General features: G+C 47.4%; 1 protein-coding gene across 2 annotated transcripts in view; it reads right to left on the bottom strand.

Annotated features, from left to right (window-relative positions):
• The window catches only part of FSTL4 (follistatin like 4), a 417177-nt gene extending 400243 nt beyond the window's left edge, over positions 1–16934 (bottom strand). For both annotated transcript variants that reach the window (XM_017871986.1, XM_017871987.1), the window contains exons 1-2: positions 16696–16934; positions 7936–8071 (exon numbers count right to left, since the gene is read on the bottom strand). In XM_017871986.1, the coding sequence (XP_017727475.1) occupies positions 7936–8061 (126 nt within the window). In that variant the 5' untranslated portion in view covers positions 8062–8071; positions 16696–16934. The remainder of the gene's footprint in view (positions 1–7935; positions 8072–16695) is intronic.
• Positions 16935–17591: the final 657 nt, after the last annotated feature.

Here is a 17591-nt window from a genome sequence, read left to right as displayed (position 1 = left end):
ATTTCTCCCAAGAGCCTAGACAGCCATGCACATCAGCCTGTCTACACCGAGAGCTAGCCCTGCCACCAGCCAAGCAGGCCACCAGAAGCACTGAGGACTTTCAGCCTGAGCAGGGGAAGAGGCGTCCTCTGAAAAACAGGCCATGCTTCAGGGGCCCAGGCCCCCAGCTGGGGCTGAAGCCTGGGTTGTGCTGGGGGCGTCTGTCACCTCTGAGGCTAGGCCAACTCCCTCACAGGTGGGGAGGCGCTTCTGTCAGCTGCGTCACAGGCTTGCTGGTGGCCTCACTGATTCTCCGGAAAGGGCTTTTGCAAGAAATAGAATATGACTTCCCTTCTCAACTCTTAAAAGAAAATACACACACAGTTTTCAGTCTAGATCCCAAATAACATGAAACCTTAACCTTCAAAGTATTTTAACAGAGGCAACAGTGGCAGCTTCCATCTGCAGCTGAACCCTCCAGAAGGGTTTCGATTTGTACCCGAGGCCCTCTTGGAACAAATGAAGAAAAACCAAGGGCTCAGTGTCTAGATGCAGCATCAAGCAGGTAGATAGGTGCTACCTTAGCCCAGTCCCACCGACCAGTCCCACCCACCAAGGGAAGACAATTCTCTCAGGATCTCCTGACCAACGCCAGCAGCACCACCAGCTCTCCCCACCCCAACCCCTGTACAAGATCAAACTGAAACTCACCCTGTGATTGAGGGAAGACCCCAGCCCCGCAGGCCACTCACACTCATTCTTCACCTCTGCCAAGAGCACACACTACTGGCAGGAGTACAACAAGGCTGATTTTTATTAGGAGGAAAGAAATTGGGTTTCTCTTGTTCCAGACCTTCCTGACTCAAGGGAATGCCCCAAAGGATGGCTACTCATCAAGAGAGAGGTGAGGCTGACGGACGGATGGCTTCTCAGCCACCTGGCCACACTTCCTCCCCCCAACACCAATGTGCCAGCACCCACCACAGTGTCCACGGTGTCGCCTGCTCAGAGCACTGGACCCATATCCTCCCACATCCTCCATGTCTAGATCTAGTATGCTCCACCTCCCAGGTGGCTGGTGACAAGACAAAGCCCGGGAGCCAGTGGCAGAGACCACAGCCATGGAGGCAGAAGGACAATGGCTCTGGCTTGGCAGCCCTGAAGAGTAAAGCCCACTCACTGGGCCTTGTTAGATCCTGCCTGACACAAGGACGGCATTTACTTCCATCCAAATGGGAAGGAAGAGCAATAACCCATAGGGCATATGGGATAAATCAAGCAGATGATTGGGACTTGGCAGATCTGTGCTGCCAACTCCCCAAAAAACGGAAATTGGAGCCCCATTTACAATGCATGGCCTGATGTCCCGATTACAAGGGTGGGAAGTTTCCTAGAGGAGTATAGATTATTTAGCAACAGAGGCATAAATAAAGTAGTTAGATGAGTAAATGCTAAATTAAGAGGAAGAAAAATAATGGTTTTCTGTGAACTCATAAATGCTCATTTTCCTGGGTCACAGAACTTTTCAGGGCCAATTAAAATTCTGTCAACTATGATCTCAAAATACTAAAGAGGCACACAGTGCACTAACTGGTACAGTGTGGAAGGGCTGGCTGGGAGCAGTGGAGAGGACACAAAGAACAAAGACAGCGACTTTCCCTGTTCAAGGATAAAGAGAAAAACAAGACTCCAAAACGGCGTACCAACGCAGCAATGCTCATCCCCCAAACAGGCCGGCTGGCCTTGGGGACAGAGAAGGGACAGGACACCAGTAAGGGAGCCACGGTGGTGGCGAGAGGTGAGTGTGTTGTTGGTCCTTGGAGCAGGGGGTGTGGGCTAAGCCTCAGGATTTAAACTCACCTCTCTCAGAATTTAAAACCACCTACAGACAAGCAAGGGAGGAACCACGGGTTGTGAGAGCTAGACTTACCTGTCCAACTGCTTGAAAACAGGTGAAAATGACCCTAGAACCAAGGTTGTTTAAGTTCATCTTTCCCATCACCTACCTGCCCCCTAAGCGAGTCTCATCAAGCTATTTTCCAGCATGACTGCAGCCTGCCCATTTCTCTCCTTTTCCTGACTGCAGTCAGCATCATCATGTCAGCAAGAACTAAAAAAAGGCTAGGGTCAATCCAACTGGCGTTCTCCTTGCGTGTGTGCACGGGAGGAGGCAGGAGGCTCCTCTAAGGCTTTTCTGCCCAGTGTCCCCTGGGATCTGAAGTATCAGCATCACCTGGAGCTCAGAATCTTGGGACCCACATCAGATTTGCTGCATCAGAATCTGCATTTTAACAAGATCCCAGACCGTTCACAAGCACACTGCATCTCAAGAGGTACTGGAGCAGGGTACAGCACACCCCATTCTATAATTGGGAATGGGCTCATCCCTGAGACCTTGAGAGGTTCTGCTACCATTGTTTGCCTTGAAAATTATGAATGTACTGATAACATCTACAAGTGGGAGGTTGTGCCCTGCCAGTTTTACCTGAAAAATGAATATCCACATGCTGACTCAGAATAATCAGCAGAAAGCTCTGGCTAAGTGTTGGGGACCCAGAGAAGCAGCCCCCACATCAACCAGCACCGCACCTGCAGAGGAAATTCTGGATCCTTTTGAAAGGGGTATGTGGTTTGGTTATCCCAGGGCTCCACAGCCCTAGGGAGAAGACCATTCTCGTCTCTTGCTGAGAGACCTTGCCCAGAGTCTCATCTTCTTTGAAAGCAAGTCAAATACTAGAATTTGCAATGGTGAGTATCACAAGGGTGATGTGGCAGAAAAGCCATGAGAGATGCACACATACTGCAGGTGAAGCTTAAGAACACCCAGCTTGGACCCCCATTGGTTCACAGGAAAGAAGGAGTTTCTTTTATTTATGCCCACAAACCAGCTGAGGGCCAGGGTGAGTAGAGACACCAACGGGCAGATCTGAAACCCTACAGACGATCAGCTGTTCTTCCCCAGTAATCAATCAAAGAGCACAGTCAGGGTTATGGGTGGTGGGGAGTAAGCCAGCCCTTCCACACTGTACCAGTTAGTACCAGCCAGCCCTTCCACACTGTACCAGTTAGTGCACTGTGTGTCTCTTTAGTATTTTGAGATCATAGTTGACAGAATTTTAATTGGCCCTGAAAAGTTCTGTGACCCAGGAAAATGAGCATTTATGAGTTCACAGAAAACCATTATTTTTCTTCCTCTTAATTTAGCATTTACTCACCTTTATCAGAAAGGGTGATTGGGGGTGAGGGGCACTAGTGTTAAGACAATGAATACACAAGAACAGTGAAAGTGTTTTGGAAAAATCAATGCTCAGTCTTCGCAGCCCAAGTACTACTGAATGCCCAGCCAAGGCAGAACGAAGCCACGGAGCATCTAAGGACTCTGCAATTTGAGGTTGCCCTTGTGGGGACAGGAGTGCCATGCCTGTCGTCAACACTTGTAGCAAGGGGAGGGGGCCAGTCAGTCAGGGTAGGATCAATGCTGTCTTAGGCTGACCCCTGAGGTTAGGGAGGCGGGGAGTCATGTTTAAGTTAGCTGACACCACTCCACATATTTCTTCTGCAAAGACTTTACTTTGAGAGAATTTGCAAATACTGAAAACCCATGGTGTCTGAGCTCAAAACCTATCTCTGGTCTATAAGCACTGAGGCATATGAGGTGACAATTTAAGAAGGAATCAATATTAACATGTACAGGTATATAGTACGTGACTATGTATATGCCATGGGTAAGAGTCATTTAGAAAAAGGTCAGTAAAATGCATGAAAGATGTATAAGACCATGTAACGGCCACCATTCAATCCCAGAGCCCAGCAAATGGGTGACATGCTGGTGCTGGAACACAGCACCCAGGACCCAAAAGTGGGGGGCTCCCACAATAGCACCCTGGCCCCAAAAGTGGGGCGGCGCTAATGGCAGCACCCAAGCCCCAAAAGGGGAGGCTCCCGCCACAGCACCCAGGCCACAAAAGTGGGGGGCTGCACTGCAGCACACAGGCCCCAAAAGTGGGGGGCTCCCACAAATGCCTATTTCTCAAAAGCAGGTCTGCTCTTTGGAGGCTGCTACCACATCACTTCTCACCCCTTTCTGGTTCCTTGGTTCCCCCCGAAATATAAAATTCTACTAATATTGATTTTACTACTATATTTATCTTGACCAGCATACAGATAGTCCCTGACTTAGGTTTAGTTTGACTTAGGATTTTTCAGCATGAGGATAGTATGAAAATGATATACATTCAGTAGAAATTGTACTTTTAAGTGCCCATACAAGCCGTCTGTTTGTCACTTTCAGTACAGTATTCAATAAATTATATAAGATGTTCAACATTTTATTATAAAATCGTTTTTGTGTTAGATGATTTTGCCCTAAGTGTAGGCTAATGTCAGTGTTCTGAGAATGCTGAAGCAGGACAGGCTAGGCTATGACGTTTGGTAGGATAGGTGTATGAAATACGTTTTTGACCTATGATGTTTTCAACTTACAGTGGGTTTATTGGTATGTAATCCCATTGTAAGTCAAAGAGCATCTGTGTAGGATAAAGGGGGGGATATAACAACATTTCATTATTTCAATAAATTGTACCTCTCAGAATTGTTTCCTCTGAATTGAGAATTCCATTAGTATTCTAGGGCACGTTCTGCCACTCCACTCTTACGAAAGAGGCACTCCACCCAGCTGTATTTCTTTTTATCTATGTCTGTAAAACGGTAAACTCCTTGAAGCTATTTCCACTGCAGTCTTTGTACATAAAACAATAATTTAACACTTGCTATAATTGCTTTAAAAATACGCGCACACACACTCGTTGGTCATTTAATTCTTATTTACCCTTAGGTCATTCAAGTAATTGGTATAATAACTTTAAAGGTAAATCAAATCTTATTAATGCTTTCTAAGTACTTTAAAAATCTTAAGTCAATGAGTATTTGTGTGAAGCACTACTACCAGGAAGAAACATACAGAAACAGTTTAATATCTGCTTCCTAAAAAAGGTTTTTGACTTATTTAGAGTCTCAGGAAACTCTGCTGGTTTTGATTCTTCCAGGAAATAAGACTGTTTGAGGAAACTGCTAGAGGAGTTTAATATGGTTTGGACTGTGAGTTATCAATACATTAAAAGCTACAATTCAAATAAGAAACTACCCAGAAACTATAACACACAAGGACTATCTTGGATATTAGGATGCAAGCCTGCCTGGCCTGTTCACAGATTGGCTGGGGAAACCATCCACTTCCCCAGTGGCAGTGAACCTGCTGTGCAGGGAGGTATGCCCTGCGCTGAAATATCTGATGGTCTGGTCTGAATTTTGGAAGCACCAGAGTGACTTTATAACCAGGACCAAATGTCACATAAATTATCGATTGGCTTAAAAATGCATTGAACCTCTATTTTGCTTATAAAATTATTAGACACTGTGAGGAAGAAAAGATAAATAAGATAGGCTCCATCCATATGCTAACATAAATATAAGAGAGAAAGAAAACAAAAAGAGAGAGGAAGGACTAAGAGTTCAGAAAAAGAGACCAGGTGTGACCAAGAGTGGTCAAAGAAGATTCTAAAGAAAAAGTAAGAACCAGAGCTGGGCCCTGAAGGAGGAGGAGAGTCAGGTGTAGAAAGGAGAGACATAGAAAGAAGAAACAGCACGCCCCGCAGGAGGCCCCTGGTAAGCAGGGGCGTGGGGGTGCATGGAGGGATGCACAGAGTATGAGCAAGGGATGCAAACAAATCCACTAAAATAAGTGCTCCACTCTCTGTTTTCTTTTTTTTCCTTCGGGTTTTTTCTTTCTCTTTTTTTGTTTTTTTCTCAGACATAGTCTCACTCTGTCACCCAGGCTGGAGTGCAGGGGTGCCATCATGGCTTGTTGCAGCCTGGACTTCCCCAGGCTCAGGTGATACTGCCACCTCAGCCTCTCGAGTAGCTGGGACTACGGGAGTGCACCACCACACCCAGCTAATTTTGTATTTTTAGTGGAGACAGGGTTTTGCTATGTTGCCCAGGCTGGTCTTGAACTCCTGGGCTCAAGTGATCTGCCCACCTCGGCCTCTCAAAGTGCTTGGATTATAAGTGTTAGCCACCGTACCTGGCAGTGTTCTGTTCTCTGCAGCTAAACATTTAACCTAGGCCATCCTATGCCCTAGGTCCATTCCCATTATCATCTCATTTAATCACTGATAGAAACAGTTTCAATGATTAGAAGTTACAATATTGCAAAAACAAAAGCTATAGCAAAAAACTATATATATGATCAATAGGGCAATAGTTCCTGTGGTGCAGAATCTACACAGTCATCACTTTCCTTTCCTGAAGCAGCAACATTGCTGGACTTGGAAGACAAAAGCTACCCTGGAGCGGGGGTTGCAGGGGAGCAAAATAACAACCCCCAAAAAGCGTTACTTCCTCCCAATGACTGGTATGTGTTCCTTCTTGTTGGCACACAAAGAAGTAGGGTGTTAACAGCTAAGATAAAGAGACCCTAGGTTGATATTAACTTACCTTCAATTTACCTCCAGCTAAATCTCACCTTAATTGACTTGACACTTTTATTTGAAATAAGTGGTTTAAAACAGTGGGCTGATGAGCCCCAATAGTAAGAAGACTAAGCTTTACTGTGTGTTTGTCTGTTTGCTTTGCTATTAAATATTCAACAATATATGTGTAGGATTTAAGTGATCATTTTCTCTTCGTATGGATATGAGTGTGCCGATAAAGCCGTTCCCATAGGGAAATGCTGTTCTCACCAGCAAGCCAATCTCCAGACTCTTTCAGAAGAGCATTAAGTTGCGTCCTTCATGGATTTAGATGGCAGAGATAGTGTTTCTATTTAATCATCTGCTCACCACAAAAGGAAGGCACACTAACTTCAGCAGGAAAAGTGTACATTAAATTACTTCTGAAGCTCCCCAAAGATTAAGGCTGGTAGTTTTGGGATTGCATTACAATTAAGTAATAATGAAAGAGAAATCATGTCTTTTGATCAAATAATGCATTAATCCTACCCTACACTGAGTAACCTTATTCACTCTCCGGGAATGTTGACTTTTTGAGGTAATTTTTATTTCTCATTCTGCAAGACAGGAAACAGGGACAGAGAAAAAGAGAACGGCAGGCATCAAGGAAGACAATGGGAGGAAAAGCGCCCTGGAAAGCTCCCTATTAGGAATGAGTATTCGTCACAGCATAGAGAAAATCCCAGGTGGTTTTAATGGAAGGGTGAAGCCATTTCTTAAGGGTCAGCACACACAAAGCATTTTCTGCAGAAAAATACATTTTGCCCATGAACCCCAAATTCATGGTATCTATTACCTTGGGCAGGGCCAGGTTGCAGCTTAGGAATCCTCTTTACTACCTAAGACCAGGGTTCACTAAGCAATTAGCAGAACATCCAGACTCTCCAGGGAGGTATTTGAGAACAAGTTTTTCGAGCACTTTAAAAGCATTTATATATACCTAACATGCCATTAATCATTCTTATCTGTTCATTAAAGCACTCTCCCTTAGGACCTCCACTTGCCAGTTCTTTCTCAGCCTGGTGCTTTTTATCTATATACCTGAAAACTAGTCCATTTCTTTTCAAATATATTTCATAATTAAAATACTTCATTAATTCACATGGGTGTACTCCACCAATTACTCTGCATTTTCAGGGTTTTATTAAATATACAGAAAGGCCATTCTCTGGAGGGTCTTTGTAGAGACTAACCAGGCAACTGAAGCTTGGTTTCGGAATACATTTTCAGCATCTGAGAGGTTTTAGAGTCACCACTCACGTCGTGTTCTCAACCTCTTGTCCGTATCCACACGTTGCCTTCTTCTGTCCCCCACCAAAAAGGAAGTGGAATTTTAATTCACTCTGTGATCTAATTGATCTAAACTAAAGGTGGAGGGGAAATCAGATACTGTAACATCGGAAAGCAATCAGTTTGAAACGTTATGTCAGTGGGGATTTGACTATACCTCTGCCTGTGACTCCCCCACACCCACATCCGGGCCTCTGCTGGTTCCTGGGTCCGTCCATCCCAGCGCTGCCGGCAGGGAGGCTCCGAGCAGTGTGAGATGCAGCCAAAAGCCTCCTGGTTTCATTTTGTTGAGTCTGTTGAAGAAATGACAAATGCTGAGAATAAAACATTGTGAGATGGATATAGTAAGTCACAGTGAGTTAGTATGTGTTCACCAGAATCAGATAAACCTGGGTTTAAATCCTGGCACCAAACTTCTGTTCTACCTTGGAGAAGTTATATTACTTCTGAGCCTTAGTTTACTTATTTCTAAAATGGCAATAATACGTACCTCAAAAGGCTTTTGTGAGGATTGAAGGAGTTAGTGTCAGGCATATAGTAAGAACTCTATAAATGCTATCTGTTACATGGAAACCCATTTGAAATGCCACCTACCATTACATCTACAAGAACAAACCAGGGTGAGGCAGCTGGGTCACCTCTATTAGGTTGCCATATAGCCATGCCTCAGTTTCCTCAGAAAGCATTTGGGGCTGGGCACACAATTAGTGCTCGAGAAATTATGATTATGACTGGGCACAGGGGATCACACCTATAATCCCAGCACTTTGGTAGGCCAGGGCAGATGGATCACTTGAGGTCAGGAGTTTGAGACCAACCTGGCCAACATGGTGAAACCTGGTCTCCACTAAAAATACAAAAATTAGTCAGGCACAGTAGCAGGCGCCTGTAATCCCAGCTACTCAGGAGGCTGTGGCAGGAGAATCGCTTGAATTTGGGAGGCGGAGGTTGCAGTGAGCCGAGATCACACCTCTGCACTTTAGCCTGGGTGACAGAGTGAGACTCTGTCTCAAAAAAATGAAACAATGATTAAGAATTCTTACATCTCTGGCACCTCATTTGCAGCTGACACCTCAGTTTATAAGACAGTGAGCTTGAAAATGGCATCATAAGGTCTAATATCTTAGTTTCAAGACCAACCATTTTGTAGCAGAATCCAAGCATCAAATGATAACGGAATTTCAATAACCTTTAAGATGTTTCCGGAGACTCACTAACATTATTGTATACAGTCCTAAAAGACAAGAAGTGAGCAATTCGAGGTAATCAAATAATTACATGGATGAAAAAACTAAGCATCAGCTACAACAAATATTCAAGTCCAAATCATGTGCTAAGCATTGTGCTAAGGAATGAGGACACAGACTGTCTTACTTGTCCAATAAGCTGTACTTTTTTGGAAGAAGTTTTCTACTGTGAACACAGTCCAACCATAATTTCAGTATTCTGATTATGAAACATAACCAGATACAGCTCATTATGCAGTACTTAGAACTCTTACTCAAGGAAACTTTAGGGGTTATTGATTTCTGCTCATACCAAACAATTTAGTGCTTAATCACATATGGTTCACACTGCATCCTGATCTAGGCTGGTAAGTTAAAGACACCAGAGCTCCTTGGAGGCCAGCACCCAGCATGAACTGGCCTAGGGCTGGTCCAGAGCAGACATCCAAGTCAGAAAGAACTGGGTGCTTGAGGGACCTGGCAGTCCACCCCCGCTCACTGCCATAGGCAACAGCTTTGGAGCATCCCTACTTTAGACAATGGGGGTGGAAGTTGTCACACAGTCACTAGTGCTGAGGCCAGGGCTGCCAAACAATTACACTCCTGCCACATTCCAGGTTTCGTTTGGCTGCCGTCCACATCCAAATAGAGCTGCCTCTCCACATTTGCTTTATGTCTCCAGCTTGAGACAGAAATGTCCACAGGGAGGAAAAGTCAGACTCAAAACTGTGGGACTCTAGCACTGGCCCATGAAAAGGCAAGGTTATAAGGTACGACTATCTTTTAAGAGAAGGTGGCCGGGCGCAGTGGCTCACGCCTGTAATCCCAGCACTTTGGGAGGCTGAGGCGGGCAGATCACGAGGTCAGGAGATCGAGACCATCCTGGCTAACACGGTGAAATCCTGTCTCTACTAAAAATACAAAAAAATGAGCCAGGCGTGGTGGCGGGCGCCTGTAGTCCCAGCTACTCGGGAGGCTGAGGCAGGAGAATGGTGTGAACCCAGGAGGCGGAGAGCTTGCAGTGAGCCGAGATCGCGCCACTGCACTCCAGCCTGGGTGAAGAGCGGGACTCTGCCTAAAAAAAAAAAAAAAAAAAAAAAAAAAAAAAGCCAGAAAGTGTCTGCTTGTTTTTAAAAGCTTCCATAAGCTCCCACTCCTATATCTGTTTCTTCGGTCACTCATCTTTGACATCTGTTGACAAAGCTGAGCTACTGGGGAAAGAGTCTGCGTGGCCAGTAAATATAATCTGAAGGTCACAGTCTCACCATCAGTACCTGCCCCACACTCTGAAGAAGGCAGAGTTGAGTGGAATAGTGCCGCTTCAGCTGCCACCCGGGAGACGACTGTGAGGACTGCGACAGTCACGGCACCCCCTCCCCCGCCCCCCAATCGCTTCTGCACTCTTGATCCGGCGGTCTCCCTAAGATGTGTGAAATCTTACAGGGAGGAAGAGCAGGAAAAAACAAATAAATCATGTTCAGGACTAAAAGAGAATAAAACTGTCTTCCCCTTACTGCAACCTGTTTTTCTTGTTTTCTTGAGATGGAGTTTCACTCTTGTAGCCTGGGCTGGAGTGCAATGGCGCAATCTCGGCTCACTGCAACCTCCGCCCCCTGGGTTCAAGTGATTCTCCTGCCTCAGCCTCCTGAGTAGCTGGGATTAGAGGCATGTGCCACCATGCCCAGTTAATTTTGTATTTTTAGTAGAGATGGGGTTTCTTCATGTTGGTCAGGCTGGTCTCAAACTCCCAACCTCAGATGATCCACCTGCCTTGGCCTCTCAAAGTACTGGGATTATAGGCATGAGCCACCACGCCCGGCTGCAACCCATTTTTCTAAAAATAAACAAAGTAATTCTCTGTTCTCCGTAAGTGATCCTCTTCTGATCACAGAGCCACTTTCCAGAGACTGCAGAAAACAGTTAGTGGATTTTCGAATTTTAAAACCAGCCATAGGAATTTAAGCTAGAACTAGAAAGACATTGCTTCTTACTCTCATTAATTTTTTCCTACTTACCTACTATCAAACATTGCTCACAGAGTAAACACACAGAGTAAGGTCTACTTTTCTCCCTTTCCATGCCTCCTAGCTCACATAAACTAAAAACAGCAAGATAATCCAAATCTATGCTAGTTAATGTACAGATGTCAACTCCTGGAGGTATGAAATATACAAGCCATAAAATCTGGTATTTAACTTTTGATCTGCTTTGTAATCTAAGATCAATTACGTTTTAGGTTTTGGTACTAATGGGTAGCATTAAAATACAATCTATTCATTTCAACTGTGATTTTGGCAAGCACCAAATCAGTTCATAAGAGGAGGCACCAAGACTGCTGGTTTCTAGGTTGTGTTTCAGGAAGCCCAAGATTCAAGCCTGGAGCTTGGCCTGGAGTTGCCACTGGTTTTATCCGGTTTGTGTTTATATTTCCTGTAAGAATTTAATTGGAAACAGGGAAACACGTGAACCAGGCCAACTACTGAAATACTCACGGGCAGCTTGTTTGTAAAGTTTAGCTCGGTCTGCCTACCACTAGCTGTGATTTCATTTGCACTGTGGATGTGTTTTAGATGTCATTTTATACTTACAGTGATTGACAATCCATTACATCTACAGCACCAACAGCCTGGAAATTTATAGCTCAAGTTTTATGACAGTTCAGTTCATAAAAAAGAATTAATATTGGGTCTCAATCAATTTTGATTATCTGTCTAATAATCAAATAGAGACTATCTATTTGGATAACACTTATATAGCAATTACGATGTGTCAGGTACTGTTCTAAACACTTCACAGGTATTAACTCATAACTCTCCTTTTTCTACTCCATGATGGGGGCAATGATTATCCCTTAATCAGATGACAGAGGAGATGGGGTCACAGAGAGGTTAAGGACTCTGCCACGGCCATGTGGCAAACAAGTGGCAAAACTGAGATTCCAAGTCAGGCATGCAGACCCACGACATCTCTTCTCTTAACTCTCAACTGCTGCTGCCTGTCTTTTTTGTTTTGTTTTGTCCTGCCTGTTTTGTTTTGACAAACAGTTGTTTTTAGTATAAAGGGGAAAATTTAGAGACAGTAAATTAGGAGGCCCTGGCCCCGAGACTCTCCTTTCCTCTGAAAGCTGCCAAGAGCTGCGCTCCTCCTCATGGCTCCGACCAAGGGGAAAGAGCCAAGCTGCTCACCCTTAATTCCCACACTTTACCCTGGGATGGGGGCCCCTCGGCAGACTCTCCTCAGTCCTCACTGCTGCTCTATTTATGGGCTAAGAAAAACATATGGTAGAAGGAAGGGAGGGAGGGAGGGAGGGGAACCATGAAAAGATGCACAGAATCCCAGGCAGATGCCCCTCAGCTCACGGAAAGTGCCGGCATCATAAGGCTAGTCACTTTGGAGAAGTAACTCTGTTAACAAATTAATTACTCCTCAAATTCAAATCGCCCTGCTGGCCTTCAGATAGAGGCGAATGCAAGAATCTCACCATTATAGAATTGGGAAGGTGCCATTCATAAGGTCACAAATCCCCTTTTTTAACCTAGAGCTCCTTTTGAGATCAATTTAGATTAATAAGTTTAATTCAATCCTTGCTAAGTCCTAAGTATTAATTATAAATCTACCTAGGATTGTCCACATATAAAGAGCTGAGACTACCTTTTGTTCCAAACAAGTCATAAAGTACACTGACTTGATACTTAAGCCATCTTGTTTGGAAGGGAGGTGTTTCATTGCTTCCCCTGTGGTTTCCTACTTGAGCTTCAACAGACATTCCCCCAGTCAGGAGAATCTGGTGCTAACCTGGCTGCCGCATAGATAGGACCCCAGAAGACCAGAAGGTGGACGAATCCACCGGGGTTGGAAGACAAATCAGTGGCCAGGCCTAGACTGGAACCCAGGCATCCTGCCCCCGGGGCAACTGTTTGGTTCCTTATATTATTGCACACTTACATCTAGAGTGGAAGTTTGCATTCTCTGTTTAGATAGGCAGATTTTGCTTTTCTTAATGCTGAAGGACCTCCACAAGATTGTCTGCCTCCTTGTGAAAACCACAGGATTTTCAGGTGTTCTAAAATAAGCTAATGTGTGTGTTATTATTTATCTGTATTTAGAATTACAGAGGTACTACAGGTTAGTATGATGTAACATTCCAAATACTGACTTGCTTTTTGAAGAAAAGCATGACATAGGAATGCAAATTGTTAGGGAGAAATAGGTATTCATATGAAAATACCAAAATCTGCCCCACTCAGAGAACACACACAGGCATGTAAGCTGTCTTTATTGACCAAGTTCACAGGCCAGAGAGAAGCAATTCCATTAAACTGGCAATGGGTTTAATACAAACTTCTCTTTCTATTCCAGGAACCAGCCGTCTTGGGAAGAGTGGGAATTCTGGCCCTCAGAGTTTCGGTGGCATTGTTCATCCATTCTCTCTCTCAGCCTCTCTCCCAGAACTTGGTAACTTTACCAGACTCGCCATTAAGGATTAGCCATATAGAAATGGCTTCTCTTTGTAACCAACAGGACCAGAAATTACAAAGATGAGTTGGCAGAACCAAGCAATGCCACCCAGCCTTGAAGAGAACAGTCAGATTTGTGACCCTGAAGCATCTACATTTTTAGCCTTTCCAGATGAAAAAGTATCTGCCCTACACACACTGTAGGTAGCATTTTATTCATGGCATGTTGGCAATCGACATATAAAAATCAACTGGGAGCACCAAAACCCTGGAATTCTCTTCTGCATGTCTGCTCAAATTTAAAAGGAAAAAAAAGCCACATCAACCTCAACCTGAAACCTGTAAGGCTATATGGGAACCTCTCAGAGGTAGGGAACTTAGGACCCTAGCTCTGATTTGTGAGTGTTTTAGAAAAAAAGAAAGTGATGCAGATTTCCTAAGACAGTCCCTAAAATACCAACCCAGGGAAATTAGGCATGGAAATATAGCAAGCTAACCTTGCAGCAAGCCATAATGAAGTTAAATTGCATTTCCTATTAATTATCTACTCTATATCATTAGTTAATTCTTTCCCAACACTTGATAAATTAGATGCCTAAATTATTCTACGTGCCATGTATAAATCTATGATATTCCTATTTACTATGAAGTTTAACACAGACACACATGTGACTTCCAATAACCTTTATCCTTCCAACCTTCAGGTTATACCTCTTAAGTACCACATTCTCTTGACTGCAGTTCTATTTTATTTGAAGTTCCATGCCTTATGTTATGCATTGAGACAGAAAATGTAAAGCAAGATGTGCTCCTGAAATATCTAATTGCATTAAGCTAGGAAGCACACGACTGACCACACATAAGCAACTCAAGAAGGTTGAGTTCGCAGAGAAACACTCAAACAAGGCTTAGGAATTAAGGTAGTTTTATGAAATAATGACTATTCAACGCCAGTCTCTGAATATACTGTTAAATCAAACAAAAGATCGTAACGTGAAGTTCACGTTTAAAAAATCCTACAACCCTTAGTAAAAGGAAAAAAAGTCCTCAGGGACTGACTGGTCATGGTGGAAAAATCCAACCTCCTCTTCCCTCACCCACCTCCAGGGCACAGCCAAAAGGATAAAAGTTCTAATACCCAGAAAAACAAGCTGGCCCTTTTCCAGAAGAAAAGAGCTTTCCTGGAATCAACAAAAATTGAGGATGATCATAAAATTCTAAGAGAGAAAAAAGCACTAGGACAACTCTAATGAGCAATTTTAATACATTACATCAAAGTGGACTATTTTCTTGTGTGAACTTTGGTTCAGTCTGAAGTCTTGGGAGAGGGTGGTGCTTTTTTTCCCTAGGATGGGAAGGAAAAAGCGAACATTCAGCAGACTATGGCAGAAATGGTCTAGTGACGCTGCAGTGCCCAGTGCCTCCTTTCACAACGCTAAGATGGGAAGCAGACACGTGCCCTGTAGGGCATCTGCTCATGTGTCCGGCTTGAGCTCCTGCCTGAGAGTTGCTGCGGCTCTGGAGACTCAGAAGCCACATCACTCACGCCTCTGACCATTCCCTTCCCAGGTGGACCCCCACAAGACCACTGCCCAGACCCAGAGCCTATCCTGGGGTCCAGAGGAGCAGGCACAGAAACTGGCACCTGGCCCCCAGGATTAAGAAGACACTATAAAAAAAAGCATCGCTGGTTTCCCCTAAATTTGGCAGTAGGAAAATAACTTCGGACTTTCAAGAAGAGTCCTAGTCGCTCCCTGATCTGTCTTTTCCCCTCTCAGATTGTGACACAGGCCCATTCCCGGTGAATATTTTGGCTGGCAGTTACTTCACCACCTATTGAAATTCTGTTTACGTTTGGCCCAGAGAACCTGGACGGATGTTTGTATCTCGGGGGCCCCATCTAGTACAATTCCTGGTGCACAGGCTTGCAACAAATTTACGAAGGGAACAGACCAAGCTGCCTGCGTTATTTTTCACTGGCGGAAAGCTCGGCGGAAGCGACACCTAGAGGGGACCGGCGGGCTGTGGACGCGTCATTCATCAGTGTCGGCGGCCCGCGGCCGCTAGCGAGGGCTGCTGGACAGCGCCCCGGCACCCGCTCTCGGGCCGCTACACCCACCTCGCCGGGCACGCCCCCGCTGACCTGCGCACACCTAATGCACTTGCCGCGCCGCCGGGAGGCTCGCCGCGCTCCGGAAACCGAGAAACCCCACTGCCTCGGCGGCTTTCCGCTCCCGCAAGAGTTGCGGGCACAAAGTCCTCAGGTGGCAGGCCTCGGGTTGGCGCCGCTTTGTCAGCTGCAGGGAGCCCCAAAGACTAGCCCCGCGCTAGTCCCCAAACTCGAGGCGACACGCGTCCAAAGCAGAGTGCTATGCCTGCCTCGTCCAGGTCCCTCCCAAAACTCAGAACTCGTCTTTGCTTTGCGGGCGCAAGGAGGGCGAAGATCATCCACAGTGCAAGCTCTCTTAGGACCAAGCCCCCAGCCCGAACGCTGAACGCCCCCAACACACTGCTCCCTAGACACCCTCAAGCGAGTACCCCGGGCCGCTCGCTCTGGACCGCCGCCGGCTGCGCACAAGCAGCGCCGCAGACTGCCTGGAGTCGGGTCATGCACAGATTCCTTCTTCCCCAGCCTCACACTCGGCAGACCCCGGGGTATCTGGGGCCAGGCGAGGCACAGCGGGCCCTTTGGGCTGCAGCGAGGAGACGCAAGTTTCCCCGCAAAGCCACGGGGAGGAGGTGCTGAGAATGCCTGCCCTGCGCCCAAGCCCAGAGCCAAGGGCACCGGGTCCGGGCAGAGGGGCCCCGCTCGCCTGGCTCCGCCGGGCCGCTTGGGGTCCTGAGCCCAAGAACGGCGCCTGCAGGATTTCGGAGGCGGGCGCGAGCTACGGGCTTGGCCCGAGCCCTTCTGCGGGGCGCCCCGCGTGCCAACCGGGTCACTCCGGTCCCCACCGCAGACCCCGGCCACGAGCCTCGGCGTCCCAGCCTCTACCTCGAGTCCTGGCCTCGGCCGGGGTAGCCCTAACGAGCCCTGGCCCGGTGGACCCTTCCCCGCGGGCAAACTTCGCTCTCCCGGCGCGGGCAGTAAGGACAAACAAGCGCCCGCGCCGGGCCCTGCAGCAAGATGTGGGGCCGCGGGCGCCGGGACCCCAGTGGGGCGCAGCGGGACCGGCTGGTGGCAGCGCCAGCGGCATGGCATCCTCCCCCGCCCGCTCCGGAGCTGCGCCCGCGTACCTGAGACGGCCGGGGCCGAGGAGAAGACCAGGTGGCCGGACTCGGGCGGGAGGGAGGGAGCGCCCCGTGGCGGCGGCGGCAACCTGGCCCCGCGTCCTTCGGCTGTTTCTCGGGCTGTCAGCGGGTCCCGGGCTCGCCGGAGGCTGTTGAGGCTCCAGCTCCCTGAGCCGCCGCTGCCCGCTGCTGTGCCACGGCCGCCGCGGCTGCCCTATTTCTGCCGCCGGGACCTGGGAGCCCGCCGTGACGTCACCCCTCCCGGGGCCCCGCCTGCCCAAGATCGCCGCCAGCCCTGTGCGCGCCGCCCGCCCGCCAGCCAGGCCGTCAGACCCGGCGCGGCGGGCCACGGCAGGTGCGCGGAGCAGGCGGGCGGCGGGACGCGGGGGCGCGATGAGCTCGGACTCGGGAGCGCTGGGGCCATCTAGGGCCCGGCGGGAGGAGGGCCGGCGTAGCGCTCCTGCCTCTGGCTAGCGTGGAGCTCCGCAAGTGACAGCCCCTCTTCACCTCTACCCTCCTCCAGGCTCCCTTCTGGCAAGGTTCCCCAAGGCTGTGCTCTCCAGGCGCACGGGGGGGTCTCTGAATCTGCGGCCATTGCTCGTGGAGTCCAGGTGGGCTGGTACACCACAGCAGGAGAGCTGTCCCTGGGGACAAAGTGGGTGAAACCCCGCCCCCCCACCGTTGAGACCCAACAACATGTGAAACAGCAAAGGTTTTCTTCCTCTTTCCTGAATCTTCCCTCTTCCAACTACAGAATCTTAAGACGTTCTGGGCATACAGGGGCAATCCCAAGTGACATTTGCCTACCTGATCTAGCTGGACCCAGAGGGTCCCTTCTCCCTAACAAGACATTTCCCCCTCCTGATCCCATCCCCAAACCTGGGGCTCCCAAACTTTTCTGG

The sequence above is a fragment of the Rhinopithecus bieti genome, unplaced genomic scaffold (genome assembly GCF_001698545.2).
Source record: "Rhinopithecus bieti isolate Rb0 unplaced genomic scaffold, ASM169854v2 scaffold_5889, whole genome shotgun sequence".
Taxonomy (NCBI): domain Eukaryota; kingdom Metazoa; phylum Chordata; class Mammalia; order Primates; family Cercopithecidae; genus Rhinopithecus; species Rhinopithecus bieti.
The sequence above is the reverse complement of the archived record's forward strand: the minus strand, read 5'-3'. Positions and strand labels throughout refer to the sequence as shown.